This window comes from Rhinatrema bivittatum, chromosome 10, assembly GCF_901001135.1.
Source record: "Rhinatrema bivittatum chromosome 10, aRhiBiv1.1, whole genome shotgun sequence".
NCBI lineage: Eukaryota > Metazoa > Chordata > Amphibia > Gymnophiona > Rhinatrematidae > Rhinatrema > Rhinatrema bivittatum.
The window spans coordinates 122,811,849-122,834,129 of NC_042624.1; the positions used below are offsets into that span (position 1 = coordinate 122,811,849).

General features: G+C 52.2%; 1 protein-coding gene across 1 annotated transcript in view; it reads right to left on the reverse strand.

Annotated features, from left to right (window-relative positions):
• Positions 1-451: 451 nt before the first annotated feature.
• The window catches only part of EIF2B3 (eukaryotic translation initiation factor 2B subunit gamma), a 57,304-nt gene continuing 35,474 nt past the window's right edge, over positions 452-22,281 (reverse strand). Inside the window, 2 exon segments of the mRNA XM_029618208.1 lie at positions 452-603; positions 5,562-5,665. Of these exon segments, the coding sequence (XP_029474068.1) occupies positions 551-603; positions 5,562-5,665 (157 nt within the window). The 3' untranslated portion in view covers positions 452-550.

Below are 22,281 nucleotides of genomic sequence, written 5' to 3' on the forward strand. Positions count from 1 at the left end.
AGTGATATGAGGAATGGAGAATCACTGGTCACACCCCACAGAGGTCAGAGTGATGCCAGGGAGGGAGTGAGAGTCACTGGTCACGTTCTGTAGGGGTCACAGTGATACGAGGAAGGGAGAGTTACTGGTCACATTTTGTAGGGGTCACAGTGATACGAGGAAGGGAGAGTTACTGGTCACACCCCACAGAGGTCAGAGTGATGCCAGGGAGGGAGAGTCACTGGTCACATCCTGTAGGGGTCAGAACAAATATCTGCTGGGTCACATGGTGCTGCTGACTCGCTCCATGAGGAGAGTCATGGATAAGGATAGCCAGCTCACTGTCCCACTGCTGCCCCCTATGCCCTGTGCGAGTTCCCTTCCCTTCCGACATATACGATGCTTGGCCACACGATGAATCTCCTGCTCTCTGTAGAGACACAGTTCTGAATAATAAGAGGGACCAGCACTCCATGGGACGACATTACACATCCTTTATTAGGCTATAAATAAAAGCAATGTGAGAACAGTTGGAAGTTTCTGTAACATATAAAAAATAAACCCAGGGCTGTTATATCTCCATGAGCTGCTCACTGCCCACAATGACCTCATTAACGTGTTTAGCTGCAAAAAAGAGAAAAGAACAGAATTTACCTGTGACATCGGCTCAAACATAAGTGGATGTAATGGCAATTTCCCCCACGCCACCCCTTCTACTGCATCTGATGAGATAGTGGAGCTGTGTCCTTCTAGGACAGCAGGACATTAATCCTCACCCATGGGTGACATCCGATGGAGCCCAGCAAGGAAAGCTTTTCTCAACGTTTCTACAAACTCTGACTGCCCAGACTGCCACCATCCACGTAGAATTATGAAAAAATAACAAACACAGGAGAAACCCAGCTCTGCGGGGCGGCGGGCGGGTTTGGTGAGGACTAACATCCTGCTGTCCTGGGAGAACACCTGTTACAGGTAAGCAACTCTGCTTTCTCCTAGGACAAGCAGGATGGTAGTCCTCACATACGGGTGAATATCTAGCTACAGGCTGCTCCCGAACTTCTCTAAACCCACAGGCACCTAACCTGGAGCTGTGGAGAACAGAGGGAGACAGCCTGAACCCAAAAAAGGGCTCTAGGCAGGAAGGGTTGGATTCTACAGCTGAAAGAGATGGCACAGAACAGACTGGCCGAAGCTGCTGCCATGTCGGCCACCTCTGTCCAAACAGGAATGGGCAGTGAACGTGTGGACAGGACTCCACGTCACAGCCTTGCAGATCTCGGCCACGGGGACTGCTAGGGAGTGGACCACCGAAGCCGCCAGGGCTCTGGAGTGAGCCTTGACATGATCTCCAAGCTGAAAGCCCGCCTGCGCACAGCAGAAGGAAATACAATCCACCAGCCAGCTTGACAGTGTTTGCTTGGTAACCGCAACACCCAGTCTATGCTTGTGGAAAGAGATGAAGAGCTGCGTGGACTGCCTGTGGCCTGCTGTCCTCTCGAGGTAGAAAGCCAGGGCCCTCTTGCAATCCAAGCCCTGCAGAGCCGGTTCACCCTGGGAGAAAAGGTGGGCGAAACAATTGACTGGTTAAGATGAAAATCAGTCACCACCTTAGGCAGGAACTTAGGGTGAGTACGGAGGACCACCCTATGATGGAAAAACTTTGTGTAGGGCGGATACGTCCCCAATGCCTGAAGCTCGCTGACCCTGCTCGCCAAAGTGACCACAAGCAGGAAGATGACCTTCCAGGTCAGGAACTTCAGATCACAGGAGTTCAGCGGCTCAAAAGGGTCTCGCACACAACAGGAGGCCGCAGGGGAGGCTTCAGCGGAAGCAGCCTACTATGGGCTGCACGGAGACAAGCGAAGCATCGACACCTTGGTGATAGGCCCTGGTGGCACTCAGGTGCACTCTGACAGTGTTATCTTCAGACCAGTGGCTGAAAGGTGCAGCAAGTAGTCAAGCAACCTCAGAGTGGGGCAAGAGAACAGATCTAAGCCATGACGCTCTCCTCTTCCTACATCAGCAGAGAAGACATACAAGCATAAGAAGTGGCCATACTGGGTAGACCCTTGCACCGGCCCTGCTGCTGGTTGCAATTGGAGGAGGCCAAGAGCAGGGCAGCAGACAGCAGAGCTCACAATCTGCACAAAAGTAAAAGGGGACAAGGAAGGAAACTGTTTTAAGCCTCTGCAGGAAATCCTTCCCCTCTCACTCTCTGCCCCTGCCTCCACCAAACAATCTACAGAGCTCCTCTGTTGCCCCACCATAGCCTTCCCCTTGCTCTTCCGTTCCATCAGACTCTTCCCCTTTTCCGTCCACGGAGGACAGGAATGGGGCCACAGGGGAGTGTATGAGGCGTGGACAGAGCTGGAGGAATGCAGAGGAACTGTGGAAGGCATGAGAGGAGGAACTGCTCCCCCTGTTGCCTGGGTTTGGAGGGGCAGAGAGAGTTGAATCCTGGAGGGAAGCCATGTAAAGCAGTCACCGTGTGGATGAAGGGGCCACAGACTGGATGTATGGGTGGAGGGGGTAGGTAAAGAGACAGGGCTATGGAGGGTGAAGCCTCTGGAAGGATAGGAGGGGGCAAGAGGTGGATAGGGATTTGGAGTTAGGAAGGGACAGGTTTGTGGCGTGAGCAAGTGGATGGAATTGGGGGCAGGGGGGTTCAGGACAGGGCGGGGGTCTGGTGTGGCTGATAAAGGTTGGGAAACACTGACTTAGATGGCAAGGGAGAGACTCACTAGACCCAGTGATTGCTAAGACTCGTTGGGCCCCATCACCACCAAGATAAGAGAGGAGGGCCTTGCTGGGCCCCATCACCCAGGGCGACTGCCCAGAGTGCCAAGGTTTGCGGGCGGCACAGTGACTGCCTACTGCTTACACCGGCTCTGCTTAGGCTTGCAGAAAAACACTGTCCCATCACTGCTGGCAGCTGGGGAAAGCGGCAATTGGTAACTCCTCTTCCTGACCTTGAGACTGGCAGAGGAAATGTGTTGTGGGCCTAAAAAGGCAGGAAGATGGAGGCTCAATTATCACAGCTGGAAGGAGCGGGGCTGGAAGAAAAGACTCGGAGGTCATGCATCGACGAGGACCCATGCTGAGGCTTCTTTGGCTTCCCTCGATACTCAGATTGGTCCTTCTCTGGTGCTGAGATGGCCGCTCTCTAGTGTCCCTGGCAGCCATTGACCTCGATGGAAACAGCGGCCTTGCTGATGTCGATGGCTCGGTGTCCACTGGTGCAGCTCAGAAGTCCCTCGATGCCGATGGATCATTTTTCTTCGGCTCGAAGAGGAGCTCCATCTTGTCGAGCTGGATCTTACATCCCCTTCAGGTTCATCTTGGCACACTTGCTGCAACCCCGAATGTTGTGCAATGCCCCAAGGCAGAGGAAACATCTATGATGGGGATCCTTGATAGACATGGTCCTCGTACACCTGGGCATCGCTTAAAACCAGAAGTGGACATGTCAGTGCGAAACAAAAGGGACACGAGATTGAAATCGATGGTGGTGGCAGACACTGAGCACACTGCCACCCCAGGAGATTGAAAATGAAAATAAACTTACCCCAAAACGCCGAAAAACCTGTCTAGGACACTAACGGGAGAACTGGGAAGACCCCACATCAACAGCATGCGGTAGATGCGAGAAAAAGCAGCGCAAAAATAACTTGAAAAAAGCGCTATAAACATGTGCCCAAAACGTGAGGTTGATCTGCCCTTGAGATGTGAAGCTCCACAGAAAAGAGGAGACTGAGGGGACCCTGCATAGATGGATGGTATCTTGCATGCTGGCCATGCTAATGAGACTCAAACTTCTAGAAACTTTGACACAAGTTTTCCGTGCCGGGCTCCATCCAATGATGTCATCCATGTGTAAGGACGGACACCCTGCTGTCCTCTGAGAACACCTTCATGCCACGGATACACTCAGTGTATCCGTGGCATGAAGGTGCTACACACATCATGCCCTGGGTGCACTTGGTGTGTAGCACTCTCACTCCCCGGGTGCACTCATTGTGCAAAGGCCTTTCACACTCCGCGTACACTCGGTGTGTAATATCGACATGCCACGGATACTCTCAGTGTGTAACACACTTCATGCCCTGGGTGCATCAGTGTGTAATACTGACATGCCACGGATACTCTCAGTGTGTAACACACTTCATGCCCTGGGTGCATCAGAGTGTAATACTGACATGCCACGGATACTCTCAGTGTGTAACACACTTCATGCCCTGGGTGCATCAGTGTGTAATATCGACATGCCACGGATACTCTCAGTGTGTAACACACTTCATGCCCTGGGTGCATCAGAGTGTAATACCGACATGCCACGGATACTCTCAGTGTGTAACACACTTCATGCCCTGGGTGCATCAGAGTGTAATACCGACATGCCACGGATACACTCAGTGTGTAACACACTTCATGCCCTGGGTGCATCAGTGTGTAATATCGACATGCCACGGATACTCTCAGTGTGTAACACACTTCATGCCCTGGGTGCACTTGGTGTGTAGCACTCTCACTCCCCGGGTGCACTCAGTGTGCAAAGGCCTTTCACACTCTGCATACATTCAGTGTGTAATATCGACATGCCACGGATACTCTCAGTGTGTAACAAACTTCATGCCCTGGGTGCATCAGTGTGTAATATCGACATGCCACGGATACTCTCAGTGTGTAACACACTTCATGCCCTGGGTGCACTTGGTGTGTAGCACTCTCACTCCCCGGGTGCACTCAGTGTGCAAAGGCCTTTCACACTCTGCGTACATTCAGTGTGTAATACCGACATGCCACGGATACACTCAGTGTGTAACACACTTCATGCCCTGGGTGCACTTGGAGGCAGATTTTATAAATTTGCGCGAGCGCGTACTTTTGTTCGCACACCAGGCGCGAACAAAAGTACGCTGGATTTTATAAGATACGCGCGTATCTTATAAAATCCAGGGTCGGCGCGCGCAAGGGGGTGCACATTTGTGCAACCTGCGCGCGCCGAGCCCGGCGCACGCTGCCTGTTCCCTCCCCCCAAACCTTCCCCTCCCTTCCCCTACCTAACCCACCCCCCCGGTCCTATCTAAACCCCCCCTTACCTTTTGTTGGCAGATTTACGCCTGCTGAAAGCAGATGTAAATCTGTGCGCGCCAGCGGGCTGCTGGTGCGCCATCACCCAACCCGGGGGCTGGTCCGGAGGCCTCGACCACGCCCCCGGGCCGGCGCCACGCACCCGGTCCCGCCCCGAACCGCCCCCTGACCCTGGACATTCCCCCGGACACGCCCCCTCCCCGCCCCTTTTACGAAGCCCTGGGGCTGTGCGCGCGCCGGCAGCCTATGCAAAACAGGTGCGCCGGCGCGCGCAGGGCATTTAAAATCCGGCCCTTGGTGTGTAATACCGACATGCTTTAGCTGGACTCAGACTGCAATCCCTGTACCTGTTAGATAAACTAGATGCACTGCCAGCCTGCTCTGTGTAGAAATGTTCAGCAGTGACAGGTATCCTCAGACTGAAAGGAGTGGCCACCTATCACCATTCAGAGGCTGCTAACATGAGAATGAAGCAAAGAATGAATGCTCACATTTTGCATCTATTTGCTGTCCGTTTCCAATCAGACAGTTCTCGATGTTGGCTCCTTTCTTAATCACAGCGAAGTTACAAATCACACTTCTGTGGATGTTGCACCTGTCAGTGGGACAGAGAGAAAAGAAAGAGTTTAAATCACAACCGCGGGGGACTCCTCTTCCAGCAGTGCCTGCAGTCATGTTCGGCCGCTTACTGTCTCTCCCTTCCAGACAATCCAATAGTCTCCAGCCTTTGCTGCCGGCGGCGTGAGGTCTCTTTTCTCCTTCTCTGGTCATGCCTCAATGTCTTTCTCTTTTCTGTTTCAGGTTTGTCTCTCCCTCTGTCTGTACTTTAGTTTCAGTTTACTCTCTGCTTTCTGCAGGTCCTAGCACCACAGAAACAAATACAGCCTCAGCTTCCGTTCCTTCCTCACTCTTTCCACCCCTTCTGCTTCTCCCTCTCTCACCTCGCTCCCTTCGTCTTCTCTTTCCTTTGCTTTACCCATCCTTTTCTCTCCTTCACCTTGTGCTCTTTCCCTGCACCCTCTCTTCTTCTTCCTGCTCTTCCTCCTCTCCTGGGTTCTTTTCTTCTATTTCTACCTCCTGTAGCTTTGGACCCCCTGCACTCTCTTCCTCTCCTAAGAACATAAGAAAATGCCATATTGGGTCAGACCAAGGGTCCATCAAGCCCAGCATCCTGCTTCCAACAGTGGCCAATCCAGGCCATAAGAACCTGGCAAGTACCCAAAAACTAAGTCTATTCCATGTAACCATTGCTAATGGCAGTGGCTATTCTCTAAGTGAACTTAATAGCAGGTAATGGACTTCTCCTCCAAGAACTTATCCAATCCTTTTTTAAACACAGCTATACTAACTGCACCGACCACATCCCCTGGTAACAAATTCCAGAGTTTAATTGTGCGTTGAGTAAAAAAGAACTTTCTCCAATTAGTTTTAAATGTGCCCCATGCTAACTTCATGGAGTGCCCCCTAGTCTTTCTACTATCCGAAAGAGTAAATAACCGATTCACATCTACCCGTTCTAGACCTCTCATGATTTTAAACATCTCTATCATATCTCCCCGTCAGCCGTCTCTTCTCCAAGCTGAAAAGTCCTAACCTCTTTAGTCTTTCCTCATAGGGGAGTTGTTCCATTCCCCTTATCATTTTGGTTGCCCTTCTCTGTACCTTTTCCATCGCAATTATATCTTTTTTGAGATGCGGCGACCAGAATTGTACACAGTATTCAAGGTGCGGTCTCACCATGGAGCGATACAGAGGCATTATGACATTTTCCGTTTTATTCACCATTCCCTTTCTAATAATTCCCAACATTCAGTTTGCTTTTTTGACTGCCGCAGCGCACTGAGCCGACGATTTCAATGTGTTATCCACTATGACACCTAGATCTCTTTCTTGGGTTGTAACACCTAATATGGAACCCAACATTGTGTAACTATAGCATGGGTTATTTTTCCCTATTATACATCACCTTGCACTTATCCACATTAAATTTCATCTGCCATTTGGATGCCCAATTTTCCAGTCTCACAAGGTCTTCCTGCAATTTATCACAATCTGCTTGTGATTTAACTACTCTGAACAATTTTGTGTCCAACCTTTCCTAAACCCAGCTAAGCTAACTACCCTAACCATATCCTCATGTAATGAATTCAAGAGCTTAATTGTGTGATGAGTGAAAAAGAATTTTCTCCAATTTGTCCTAAATGTACTACTTGCTAACTTCATAGAATGCCTCCAATCCCTATACCATCCAAAAGAGTAAATAATCAATTTGCATTTACCCATTCTAGTGCTCTCATGATTTTAGACCTTTATCATATCCCCCCCTCAGCCGTCTCTTCAAGCCAAACAGCCCTGATTTCTCTAGCGTTTTCCCAGAGGGAAGCCGTTCCATCCCCCCTATCTTCTTGATCACCCTTTTCTGAACCTCTTCTAGTGCAACTATAGCTTTTCTGAAATGCAGTGACCAGAACCACACCCAGCACCTCAAGGGGTGGTCACACCATGGAGAGATACAGAGGTACTGTGACATTCTCCGTTTTATTCTTCACAGGTTTCCCAGGGAGCCATCTCTCTCCACTGCAATCTGTCCTAAATTCACCTGCGTCACTCCTCTTTCTCCAAAGTCGCTATGCTCACATAACCCCTCTTCTGATGTCATTCCCTATCCGTTCTTGCAAAACAGTTCAAGCTCCTCTTTCTCACCTACAAGAGCCTTCACTCTGCAGCGCCTCCCTACCTCTCCTCTCTTATCTCTCTACAACCCTCCTAGTGCACTCGGCTTATCAGACAAGTCACTCCTATCCGAGCCCTTCTCTTCTACCATCAGTCCTATGCTTTCCTTCTGGCTGCGCAGGGTGCTCGGAACAGACGTCTTCAGCTGATGCGTCATAGGCCCTCTCTCGCCGTGTTTAAATCCCCATCTAAAAACCCTCCTTTATCAAGCTACTTTTATACCTTAAAGCAGATTGCCTGCCTTCAGCCTCATTAACTCATTTTAACTATTGTCTTCCTACACGAAACTCCCCAAGTCTCTTGATTAGACTGTAAGCATTGTCTCTTATGTGTTTGTACAATGCTACGCCAACAAGCCCTCCTAACCATGCCCTCAGTAAAAACTGCAAAACTAACACAAGTCAGAGACAGAGCAGTATCATTGGCCGGGCCGATGCTATGGAACACCCTGCCCATAGAGGTAAGACTACAGGGAGATTTCAAGACTTTCAAAAAGAGCTTAAAGACCTGGCTCTTTAGAGAAGCTTTTTCACAAAGAGAGTGAGAAAGAGAAACACGCTGAAAGCTGTACACACACAATCTTCATACAGCACTAGCACAGTATATGTATGTATGTCATGGTCTGTCTATTGCACCTTTTAAATTAAATGTATAATTTAACAGTCTTTATCTTAAGTCACAGGTCAGATTATTCATCACTAAACTCTTAGCCATTACTATGAAACGATGTTACCGAGATCATCAGGCACCTCCATTACTAATAATTGGAACAGTTTGCATGTACAATTTACTATATGTGCCTATATGTGAACCGTTGTGACGGTATAGAAAAGATTTTAAATAAATAAATAGTAGAGAAAAACTGCCATTCGCATGGTCCACCCTCAAGCTTTCCCTTTGGTTTAAAAAAAATACCCCCCCCCCCCCCCCGACTTACCAAAATGACCCTAGTGTTCTACTGGGGGCAACCTCTCGGCTCTGGGACCCAGGCACTGCCATATTCCAAAATGGCACCAGCCCTTTCACCTTATCAACTGATAAGAACTAGTGGCAAAGTCTGTGGGGATTTGGGAGGCAGGGCTATCAGCCGGGGGAGGGGGGGACTGGGGAAATAGCACACATTTTCCAAAACCAAAAATGAAACAAAAGACAAAACAAACCCCCCCCCCCCCCAAACAATATGACAGACAAAACTAAACAAAATGCAAACCCCTACTGAACAAACCTGTGAGCCAGCATTTTACAAAATATCGCATGAGAGAATCTTAAGAAAATCAAAAAAGTGATGAAATAGGAGGCAGTTACTACCCTAAATAGAAGTCATGGGAGTAACCTGCACGAAATGCGTCACCTCCACAGAGTGGCAGTTACTGTCCTTACTAGAAGGCACTGGGGTAACCTGCATGGAGCGGCAGTTGCTACCCTTAACAGAAACATGGGGGTAACCTGCACAGAGCGGCAGTTACTGCCCTTATCAGAAACATGGGGTTAACATGCACGGAGCGGCAGTTACTGCCCTTAACAGAAACATGGGGGTAACCTGCACAGAGCGGCAGTTACTACCCTTATCAGAAACATGGGGGTAACCTGCACAGAGCGGCAGTTACTGCCCTTAACAGAAACATGGGGTTAACATGCACGGAGCGGCAGTTACTACCCTTAACAGAAACATGGGGGTAACCTGCACAGAGCGGCAGTTACTGCCCTTAACAGAAACATGGGGGTAACCTGCACAGAGCGGCAGTTACTGCCCTTATCAGAAACATGGGGTTAACATGCACGGAGCGGCAGTTACTACCCTTAACAGAAACATGAGGGTAACTTGCACGGAGCGGCAGTTACTGCCCTTAACAGAAACATGGGGGTAACCTGCACGAAACGGCAGTTACTACCCTTAACAGAAACATGAGGGTAACTTGCACGGAGCGACAGTTACTACCCTTAACAGAAACATGGGGGTAACCTGCACGGAACGGCAGTTACTACCCTTAACAGAAACATGAGGGTAACTTGCACGGAGCGGCAGTTACTGCCCTTAACAGAAACATGAGGGTAACTTGCACGGAGCAGCAGTTACTGCCCTTAACAGAAACATGGGGGTAACCTGCACGGAGTGGCAGTTACTACCCTTAACAGAAGGCACTGGGGTAACCTGCAGGGAGCGACAGTTACTACCCTTAACAGAAGGCACTGGGGTAACCTGCAGGGAGCGGCAGCTACTGCCCTTAACAGAAGGCACTGGGGTAACCTGCAGGGAGCGGCAGTTATTACCCTTAACAGAAGGCACTGGGGTAACCTGCAGGGAGCGGCAGCTACTGCCCTTAACAGAAGGCACTGGGGTAACCTGCAGGGAGCGGCAGTTACTGCCCTTAACAGAAGGCACTGGGGTAACCTGCAGGGAGCGGCAGTTACTACCCTTAACAGAAGGCACTGGGGTAACCTGCAGGGAGCGGCAGTTACTATCCTTAACAGAAGGCATGGGGGTAACCTGCACGGAGCGGCAGTTACTACTCTAACAATTTGCTGGGCACATGGGATGGACCACTTGGGTCTTTTTCGGAAATAAGTTACTATGTTACTTTGTTGAATAAAATTAAATATTTGTGTGCATATGGATTAAGTACGTGTCTGTGACTGCATATATAAATATTACATATGCCAATGTTTTCAAATGTCCATTATATGTATCCATGCGCAAATGTATGTATTGTGCATGGCTGAATGCCTAAATGTGCTTGTGTGTTTATATGAACCTGTAATGGACCTACAGACGTGAGCAGTGCCATATAAATACGCACACATACACAAACGTATCTCCTGAGACAGGCCAGTTTTACAGCATGCCACAAGATCTGGGTTCTCCAGGAAGCCCTGTCAGCATGGCCTTCTTTCACGCCCTCATTTACAGTGTGGGACGAGATCTGCAATGTCCTGATTACACAGGGAGTCCTGTGAGCACAACCCCTTTTCACATCTTCACTTATAGTGGAGCACGGGATCTGGTCTGGTCCGTCCTGATTACTCAGGAAGCCCTGCAAGCACGGCCTCTTTTCATACTTTTATATACAATGAGGCACGAGATCTGGTCTGTCCTGATTATTCAGGAAGCCCTGCAAGCACAGCTTCTTTTCATACTTTTATATACAATGAGGCACGAGATCTGGTCTGTCCTGATTATTCAGGAAGCCCTGCAAGCACGGCCTCTTTTCATACTTTTATATGCAATGAGGCATGAGATCTGGTCTGTCCTGATTATTCAGGAAGCCCTGCAAGCACTGCCTCTTTTCTTACTTTTATATGCAATGAGGCACGAGATCTGGTCTGTCCTGATTATTCAGGAAGCCCTGCAAGCACGGCCTCTTTTCATACTTTTATATGCAATGAGGCACGAGATCTGGTCTGTCCTGATTATTCAGGAAGCCCTGCAAGCACGGCCTCTTTTCATACTTTTATATACAATGAGGCACGAGATCTGGTCTGTCCTGATTATTCAGGAAGCCTACTCAGGAAGCCCTGCAAGCACGGCCTCTTTTCATACTTTTATATACAATGAGGCGTGAGATCTGGTCTGTCCTGATTATTCAGGAAGCCCTGCAAGCACGGCCTCTTTTCATACTTTTATATACAATGGGGCACGAGATCTGGTCTGTCCTGATTACTCAGGAAGCCCTGCAAGCACGGCCTCTTTTCATACTTTTATATACAATGAGGCACGAGATCTGGTCTGTCCTGATTATTCAGGAAGCCCTGAATAATCACTTTCCATTAGGTTGGAGAATATGTTAAGAGGGAAAAATCTGCGTTTTGTAAATTTTCCCAGGGATCAATTTACTTCTCCAAAGGACATGTGGAAGAAATAGGAAAATTAGTTTCTTACCTGATAATTTTCGTTCCTGTAGTACCAAGGATCAGTCCAGGACACCTGGGTTGTGACTCCGCACCAGTAGATGGAGACAGACTAAAACTTGTGGGCGGAGCCATATATGCCCCTGTGCCAGTCACAGCCCCTCAGTCATACGTAATGTCAAAGTAGAAACACAACCAGAGAACTAAAACCAAAACTAACTATAAACCGCTAATAGAACGGGGAAAGAAACATCCCTTCTGGAAACGGACCCTCCAACCGAGAGAGCGAAACAAGCGGACAAGATTAACCCAGAACAGTGAGCGGACTCTCCGTTACTTCAGCGCAGCACTGCGGGCGGGATCCTGGACTGATCCTTGGTACTACAGGAACGAAAATTATCAGGTAAGAAACTAATTTTCCTTTCCCTGTACGTACCAGGATCAGTCCAGGACACCTGGGATGTACCAGAGCCAACTTACCGAGGGTGGGAAGCAGAGAGTCCCGCTCGGAGTACCATCTCTCCAAATCCCCGGAATCGGTAGCCCGGACGTCCAACCGGTAATGCCGGATAAAGGTATGCCACGACTTCCAGGTAGCCGCCCTGCAAATCTCTTGATGCGACACCTGAGAAGCCTCCGCCCAAGACGCAGCTTGAGAGCGAGTCGAGCGAGCCCGAAGACCCACGGGAAGTGGTTTTCCCCGCACCAAGTACGCCGAACCAACGGCCTCCTTGAGCCAACGGACAATCGTCGTGCGGGACGCTGCAGCTCCTGTCTTTGGACCAGAGAACCAAACAAACAGATGATCTGTGACCCGAAATGGATAAGTGACCTCCAGACCGCGAAGGAGGGATCTCCGCACGTCAAGCGTCCGCAATTCCCTCGCTTCTGGATCAGAGGGCTCCCCGACCGCGAAAGCGGGCAGCTCAACCGATTGATTTACATGGAAGGCCGACACCACTTTCGACAGGAAGGAAGGAACCGTCCGCAAAGAAACACCGGAATCGGAAATGCGCAAGAAGGGTTCCCTACAGGACAAGGCCTGTAACTCCGAAACACGCCGTGCCGAAGCGACCGCCACCAAGAACACCGTCTTCAACGTGAGGTCCTTAATAGTTACGTGTTTCAAAGGTTCACCCCAATTGAGGTTCCGAGCCGGACAGGGGAGACGCAATGGAGGACGAAGGTGCTTAGCTCCCCGAAGTAAACGGGAGATAACCGGGTGAAGAGCCAGGGACGTACCACGGATCTCACCTTGCAAACAACCGATCGCCGCCACTTGGACCCATAGAGAACTGCAAGCCAGACCTTTGGCTAGACCTGTCTGGAGGAATGCCAGAATGTCGGAGACAGAAGCCGTAGTGGGGCCCACCCCACGTTGCACGCACCATTCCTCAAAAACTACCCAGACACGGACATAAGCCAGGGACGTCGACTGTTTCCTGGAACGTAGCAACGTGGCTACCACCGCATCTGAGTAACCTTTTCTCCTCAGCCGATTCCTCTCAAAAGCCATGCTGCGAGACAGAAGTGATCCGCATCCTCCAAACAGACGGGGCCCTGATGGAGTAGACCCGCCATTCCCTGGCGCTGAAGGGGTGCCGCTACTGTGAGCTGGAGGAGGTCTGCGAACCACGGCCGGCGTGGCCACTCCGGTGCCACCAGGATCACGTTGGCTGGGTGCAACTCAATGCGCCGCCGAATCTTGCCGATCATCGGCCACGGGGGAAACACGTACAGCAGAACATCCGTCGGCCAGGGAAGCACCAGCGCATCGATGCCTTCTGCCCCCCTTTCTCGAAGCCGACTGAAAAATCACGGAGCCTTCGCGTTGTGCCACGTGGCTATCAGATCCATGTGGGGCACTCCCTACGTTTCGCAAATGAGAAGAAAGCTTCGTCCGCCCGCTCCCATTCTCCAGAATCCAGGCGATGCCGGCTGAGAAAATCCGCCTGAACGTTGTCGACTCCTGCAATGTGAGAGGCTGCTGTGTCGCCGAGATGTAGCTCTGACCAGACCATTAAGCGCCGAGCTTCCTCCGCCATCTGTGGGCTCCTTGTCCCGCCTCGGCGGTTGATGTAGGCCATGGTGGTCGCGTTGTCCGACAACACTCGGACTGCTTCTCCCCGCACTACCGGTAGGGAGGCTTGCAGAGCCAGACGGACCGCTCTGGTCTCTAGTCTGTTGATAGACCACTGGGCTTGCGACACTGACCATAGGCCTTGGACCGAGCTCCCTAGGCAGACCGTTCCCCAACCGGAGAGGCTGGCATCCGTGGTCACCACCGTCCAATTGGGCACCAGAAGAGACACTCCAGAGGACAGATGACTGGAATCCAGCCACCAGAGCAGGCTGGACCTCGCGTGTCCCCCTAGTGGAAGCGGTAAGCGGAACTCCTCGGAAACCGGCGCCCAGCAAGATAGTAAGGACGACTGTAATGGTCGCAGATGAGCGAACGCCCAGGGAACCAGCGCGAGTGTGGAAGCCATAGAGCCCAGGACCGTAAGGCAGTCGCAGACCTGCGGCCGGCTGAGAGACAAGAAGCGCCTTACTTGAGCTGGCAGCTCGTATCTCCGTTCGTGTGACAGGAACACCTAGCCTTGCGACGTGTCGGCAACGGCTCCCAGATATTCCAAGGTCTGCGAGGGTGTCCGATGACTCTTGTTGAAGTTGACCACCCATCCTAGGGACTGCCAAGGTGTAGGCCCCTGGCCAACTGACAACCGACATTGATCCTCGGGCTTCGCCCGAATCCACCAATCGTCCAGGTAAGGATGTACCAGGAGACCTTACTGGCGCAGCCGCGCCGCCACCGCGACCATCACCTTCGTGAACGTACGGGGGCCGTCGCGAGACCAACCGGGAGCGCTTGAAACTGGCAATGCCGTCCTAGAACGCAGAACCTGACGAAGTGCAGGAACGACAGCTGAATGCCTATGCGAAGATACGCCTCCGCGAGATCTAGGGAGGTCAGAAACTCGCCGGGCCGCCCCGCAGCAATTACCGACCGAATCGACTCCATGTTGAAGTGAGAAACGCAAAGGCATCTGTGCACTCCACCGAGATCCAGAATAGATCTGGCCGTGCCGCCTTTCTTGGGGCGAGGAAGTAAATGGAGTAACGGCCCCTGCCGTGTGGTTGACCGGAACGGAGGAGGCAGCCGAGTCTGATCACGTGGAGGACCCACTGGTCTGACGTTACACCGGCCCATCTCTCGACAACTGAAATCCACCGCGCCCCGACGTTGGGAATGGCGTGCTGTGGCTGCGGTGAGAGAGCGAGAGGCCGACCCCCTTTCATTGTGAAGCTTAGGACCCCTGCGCACTCCGGGGCTCCCTCGTTTCCCCCGAAGGACTGCTGCCGCCATGGCGGGGTCCTGGAGGAAGAAGTCCTATACGCCTGACCAGGAGACTTTGAGGACGTGACGTCCTGGGATCACGAAAGCGGGACCTGGCCGAAAACGAATCCCGCGCCCTGAATTTATCCTCGGGCCGTTGGAAAAACCCCGATTTCCCCTAGGGAAATCCTTCGATCTCCGGCAAGGGAGAGAGCTTACCCAAAGCGTTCGTGACCTAAAGGTGCAACGCCGGAGTATCCTATTCTCGAGAGGGCAGGGCTGACCCAGAGAGGTGAAAAGGAAGGAAGCCCAGCCGAGCCTACCCGCAGCGGGGTGGCGATGCCCAACCCCTCCAGGATGGCGGGAATCAGGGGCCATCTACTTCCTGATGAAGAGGCGGATCAAGCTCAAGTGATCCCCTTCCGAAGCCTGTGTCTGCCTCGCCGCCCCCCTGCGGCGGCGCGCCATCCCCCTCAGCCCCCCTCGGAGGTGGGGAGGACGCCTTGGAAATCTCCGGACCCGACGAATCAGATGTAGACCTCTCCCCCAGCCCCCCTCGGAGGAGGGGAGGGCACCTAGGAAATACCGGATCCGACGAGTCAGAGGCAGGGTCCGTGCCCAAGCTAGGCGGTAGGGCCCCCAACGGGCGATCTGGCTATGAATCGCGCTGCCGCGATCCGCGGCCGAATACGCGTCCAGTCCAAACTGATTGGCCTCTCAGGCCCCCCCCACCTGGCCAGAAGGTCGCTTGAGGGCTCTGCGGGCCGTAAAGGCCCTAAGCCAGGCCAAAAGAAAACCAGGGACAGAAAAGGCCCCATGCCAGGCCAAAAGCAAACCAGGGGCAAAGAGCGTTTCTCCCCCAGCCCTCCCCCCCCACCGCCTCCGATGGTAAATAGACCGCGGAGTCGGCCGCTGGGGGGGGAGGGGGGAGGGGGGAGGGGGGGAACGGAACAAGGGAAATCCTGGGACCTGCCGCTTGGTGTCGCGCTCGACGCTGGCACCAAGATGGCCGACGTTCCCGCCAATTTCGCGCGAGAGGTCGGCGTTTTTTTTTTTTTTTTTTGTTTTTTTTTTTTTAAATCTTTTCCCGCGGCAGACAGGAACAGCTTGGGGAAGGCCGCCGGATGGTCCCCGACCGCAAACGCGAGAGGCTGCCGCCGAACAAGCACCCCCTGAAGACAGGCCGACGATCCTGTGCCCCCCCTTTTTGCCGCCTGATGAAACCGCGCTCGCTAGAGGCGCACGGCGCTGGAGTCGCAAGTCGAGCAGGCCGACCCAAGCGGCCTGCTCGGAAGCGTGCCGAAAAAGCAAAATTAAAAAGAGAGAAGGGAGAAAGAGGGAAACGCCGAAACGACCGCTGCAGCAGAGAACCCGGCGCGCTGAAAAGAAAACTGCACCGTTTTTTTTTTTTTTTTTTTTGTTTTTTTTTAAACTGAGCTGTCCCTCGCAGCGGTACGGCGGTCTGGCCGGGGCGAGAGAACCGGGCCCCCGGTATCCCCCGGCTGGGCTGTAAGCGAACCCCGGATCCGCGACCCGTAGCCCAGCCAGTGCCCTACCAGGAGGAATGGTCCCTTCAGGACCTAGGAACCTCCTGGGAGCAAACGACCCAGCCCCGAGGCATGCCGGCGAAACGCGACGAAAAGACGAGCCACGCGAATAAACAGGTAGGATTAAGGCGACCGACCTCCCCCCGCCATCAGCGCCCCCCCGGAGCCAACACGGAGCGGCGACGCGAAGGAACAGAGCCGGAAACAAAATCAACAACTTTCTTTTTTTTTTTTTTTTTTTTTTACAAAAAAACCTGTCACTATCCACCGTCCTGGAGCCCTAATCCAGCAGGGGTGAGTGAACCGGGCTCCCCGGTGTCACCCCAGACGCTGCTACTCGCGTAGCCGGGTCCTCGACCCTAGCAGCGGCCTCAACCGGGGGAGGGTAGTCCCCTCAGGACCTCTCAACCCCCCTGGGAGGCAGGGCGGACGGGACGGCAGTGACAATTTACAATGCAAAATGCAAAATTCCCAAAAGAAAACAACTATAGCCTAAACTGGCCTAAAACCAAGTAAAGAACCAACCCTGACGGAGTACCAGAACCAGGGCAGGCAGGAGCTGTGACCGCACCTGCACCATCTACTGGAGACAGAGTAAGACTGAGGGGCTGTGACTGGCACAGGGGCATATATGGCTCCGCCCACAAGTTTTAGTCTGTCTCCATCTACTGGTGCGGAGTCACAACCCAGGTGTCCTGGACTGATCCTGGTACGTACAGGGAAATATGCTTGAAGTCCTTATAGTGCCTGAACAGGCTCTTCCAGTAACATCACGAGTCTACTATATACCTCCTTTTAAAAAGAAGGAACTCCTGTAGTGACTCCTCAATTGAACCTCACGGAAATTCTTGAAGCATCGCAGGAGGATTCTGTTATTCCATCCTTCCTTTTGGAGGCTGATAAAGAACGGACATTGAAAATGTTTTTTTGACATCCTTTAGACATTTTTATGGGTCTTAAAATTAGTATTTTCCCAGATTTGTCTAGGGCAACGCAGAAAAGAAGAAAACAATCTTTACTGTTAAGGCCTAAGGTTATAGAGCTTGGCGCAATGTTTCTGCTTAAGTTCCCTTGTAAATGTATCGTTAAGTATCAGCTCTCTTCTTTTCTTTTCTTTCAGATAAAGGTGTACCGGTTCTTAGTTCTTCTCCTATCATGACTGAGTAAGTGCAATTGCCAGCATTTTGGTAAAAATGAATGGATTAGCACTCCTGATGTTGTGGTATTGGATCCTCCTATTGAGGACTTGGAGTAGGAACAGAGATATTAAGAAGATTTTCTTATGTATAGTAAATACCTTGTTTTTGTTTTTTCCTGTGTTATCTCTGACTTCAAATCAAGATGGTTTTTTTTCTTGAAATATATTTGTAAAAATTATAAACAATAAATAAAAAAAAATAAAAATACCATCTTGGAAGCCCAGACCAGATGTATTCCATGCATTAAAAAAGCAGAGGGAAGGCCAAACAGCGGCCAGCATGGTTAAAAAGCGAGTTGAAAGAGGCTACTCTGGCCAAAAGAACAGCTTTCAAACAAGGGAAAAGAGATCCAAATGAAGGCAATAGGAAAAAGCATAAGCACCTGTCTGCTGGATAAGCTGGCAGTCAATTGCATGGCACCATAGGCCAATAAACTGGTACAGGATTTTGCTTATTACCCATCAATATTAAATCAAAGTAGCAAGGTCACAGGACAGGGCATAGCATGGTAAAATGTTAGCAGATTAGCCTTGTGAATTTGCCATTTGCCCCTCTATAATATGCAAGACAAAGAGAAGCAGTGCTTTGTTTGTCATTGGTTTTAGCTCTCCCTTACTGTGCATCTGTGTTTGTAATAACACGTTACTTTCTCTAAAACCACCTCCTTGTGCAACGTGAGGGAACAGGCCTGTGATCCTAACTGCAACCAGCCTTTAGCTGGGCATGGCACCCGGCTCGCTCACTCACCGCCAGCTTTGACCCGAACCTGCCTAAAATCAAGCATGGAAATCAGATCTGCCACCTAGGTCACGGGAGGCCAGGTCTGGCACTCAGCAGCACACGTAGCCTATCTTTGGGAGAGGGAGGGTAGGCAGTGCCATGAGCCTTCATTTCTAACTACACCTGGGGATATTTTCCCCTGTTTTATATCTCCCTCTCGGGCAGCGACAGTCCTGGGGCGGAGGGGCTCTGCAAGCATGAACTCTGACACCTTCCCCAGCACCGCGTCCACCCTGGAAAGCAGAGACTGAACCTGCACGCCACTACCGATGCATTTCATTACCAAATTCTTTCTTTAAATACTCCGCTTCCTGATTTTGGTTTTCTGCTTTTTTTTTTTTCTGACTGTCCAAATTTTAGAAAATCATTGACGTTGCAAGGGTAGCGATTGCCTACCTCGAACGAGGCTCTCCCTCTCCCCACTGACTCACTGCCGAGGGAGAGTCCCCCTTCAATGAGCATAAAACATTCCTCACTTCTCGCAGATTTCAACAAATTATCCTATTACGGTTCTAATTCTGAAGCCATGTGTTCTTGTTACACTGGATTGAGGTCGATGTGTATTTTATGATGATGGCTCGTGGTCAGGAGCCACGGCATCAGCTTTCCACACTCCTCCTACCCTGTCTGTCTCCGTCAGTGCTACACGAGGACTCTTCCGATAGCTCCATCTCTCTGACAGGAAACAGCAAAGGGCCTGCATGCAAGAACCTACAATGAAAGCCTCAGTCTGCAGACATGAGAGGCGAGGAAGGAAGATCGGAAGCCAGGAGCTCCGTTGGCTGTTTTAATATTCACTTTCTGAGCTAATAATTTAAGATTTAAGGCACCAAATGTTCTGCAGAAGCCGCTCTTTTCAGCAAAGGCATTGAGCTGTGAGCTGGGGAGGAATGGGAAGCACAACCTGGTCTTCTAAAAGAAAACACCAAATATTAGGACGCCCCGAATCTCTGCCCAATGTTCTCTGGAGAAAAAGGCTGGAATAAGAGAGATCAGGAACTCCAGTGCCGCTCAGGCTGGAGGTGGCGGGATGCAAACATTTACAAAAGGGATAGATAGGACAATTATCTTTAACAGCGGGATGACAAAAACTTCTGAGCAAGCAACACAATCATCTCCCTGACTGCTCAAGGAGGCTCAGCTAATACTGTTAACAGTCAGAATACAAGAGCATACCACACACAGAGCTCCCACATGCACCTGGCCTGCAGCACCCCCTGCTATTCCAGGACTGAGACCCCACACACAGCTCTGCCCATGCACCTCACTCCTGCCCTGCAGCACCCCCTGCTATTCCAGGACTGAGACCCCACACACAGCTCTGCCAATGCACCTCACTCCTGCCCTGCAGCACCCCCTGCTATTCCAGTACTGAGACCCCACACACAGCTCTGCCCATGCACCTCCCTCCTGCCCTGCAGCACCCCCTGCTATTCCAGTACTGAGACCCCACACACAGCTCTGCCAATGCACCTCCCTCCTGCCCTGCAGCACCCCCTGCTATTCCAGGACTGAGACCCCACACACAGCTCTGCCCATGCACCTCCCTCCTGCCCTGCAGCACCCCCTGCTATTCCAGGACTGAGACCCCACACACAGCTCTGCCAATGCACCTCACTCCTGCCCTGCAGCACCCCCTGCTATTCCAGGACTGAGACCCCACACACAGCTCTGCCCATGCCCCTCCCTCCTGCCCTGCAGCACCCCCTGCTATTCCAGTACTGAGACCCTCACACACAGCTCTGCCAATGCACCTCCCTCCTGTCCTGCAGCACCCCCTGCTATTCCAGTACTGAGACCCCACACACAGCTCTGCCCATGCACCTCACTCCTGCCCTGCAGCACCCCCTGCTATTCCTGTACTGAGACCCTCACACACAGCTCTGCCCATGCACCTCCCTCCTGCCCTGCAGCACCCCCTGCTATTCCAGGACTGAGACCCTCACACACAGCTCTGCCCATGCACCTCACTCCTGCCCTGCAGCACCCCCTGCTATTCCAGGACTGAGACCCTCACACACAGCTCTGCCCATGCACCTCCCTCCTGCCCTGCAGCACCTCCTGCTATTCCAGGATTGAGACCCCACACACAGCTCTGCCCATGCACCTCACTCCTGCCCTGCAGCACCCCCTGCTATTCCAGGACTGAGACCCTCACACACAGCTCTGCCCATGCACCTCCCTCCTGCACTGCAGCACCCCCTGCTATTCCAGTACTGAGACCCTCACACACAGCTCAGCCCATGCACCTCCCTCCTGCACTGCAGCACCCCCTGCTATTCCAGTACTGAGACCCTCACACACAGCTCTGCCCATGCACCTCCCTCCTGCCCTGCAGCACCCCCTGCTATTCCAGAACTGAGACCCTCACACACAGCTCTGCCCATGCACCTCCCTCCTGCCCTGCAGCACCTCCTGCTATTCCAGGACTGAGACCCTCACACACAGCTCTGCCCATGCACCTCACTCCTGCCCTGCAGCACCCCCTGCTATTCCAGTACTGAGACCCTCACACACAGCTCGGCCCATGCACCTCCCTCCTGCCCTGCAGCACCTCCTGCTATTCCAGGACTGAGACCCCCACACACAGCTCTGCCCATGCACCTCCCTCCTGCCCTGCAGCACCCCCTGCTATTCCAGTACTGAGACCCTCACACACAGCTCTGCCCATGCACCTCCCTCCTGCCCTGCAGCACCTCCTGCTATTCCAGGACTGAGACCCCACACACAGCTCTGCCCATGCACCTCCCTCCTGCCCTGCAGCACCCCCTGCTATTCCAGTACTGAGACCCTCACACACAGCTCTGCCCATGCACCTCCCTCCTGCCCTGCAGCACCTCCTGCTATTCCAGGACTGAGACCCTCACACAGAGCTCTGCCCATGCACCTCACTCCTGCCCTGCAGCACCCCCTGCTATTCCAGTACTGAGACCCCACACACAGCTCTGCCCATGCACCTCACTCCTGCCCTGCAGCACCCCCTGCTATTCCAGTACTGAGACCCCACACACAGCTCTGCCCATGCACCTCACTCCTGCCCTGCAGCACCCCCTGCTATTCCAGTACTGAGACCCCACACACAGATCTGCCAATGCCTCTCACTCCTGCATTGCCATCCCCTGCTATTCCAGTACTGAGACCCCACACACAGCTCGGCCCTTGCACGTAAGAAGGGTACAAAAACTTACCCCCACAAACAGGTCTATCCAGTACCGAGCGGTAGGAAGAGCTGCGTTAGTGCCTGCGGCACCCGCGGTTGCCGCAGGCACAGTGCAGCTCACCTACCGCTCGATCCTGAACACTAATTTTATGTAAATGTAAACCGCGTCCGTGAAGCCTTAGGCCTGCGCAACCCATTTTACTGGATAGAGCGCCTATACAGTATCCTGGGTGCGCGGGCCTAAGGCTTCACGCCACGCTGGTATCTGTCATTTCAAATGTCATTTGAAATGACAGATACCAGGAAGTCGGGACCGCCAGCCCCCCTCCCCCCCTCCCGAAGCAGGGCGCGAAAAGCAGCCTTGCTCCGGGAGGAGGGGAGAAGAGACCCCAAAAGTGATCTGTCAAGATCCCAAAAGTACAACTTACTTTTTTTTGCAGCCAGACCCGACCGGCCAAGAAGGTATCGTGACTCCCCTTTTTTTTTTTTGCTTCGCCGCTGTCAGTCTGTTCTCCCCTCCTCCCGGAGCAAGGCTGCTTTTCGCGCCCTGCTCCGGGAGGAGGGGAGAACAGACTGACAGCGGCGAAGCAAAAAAAAAAAAAGGGGAGC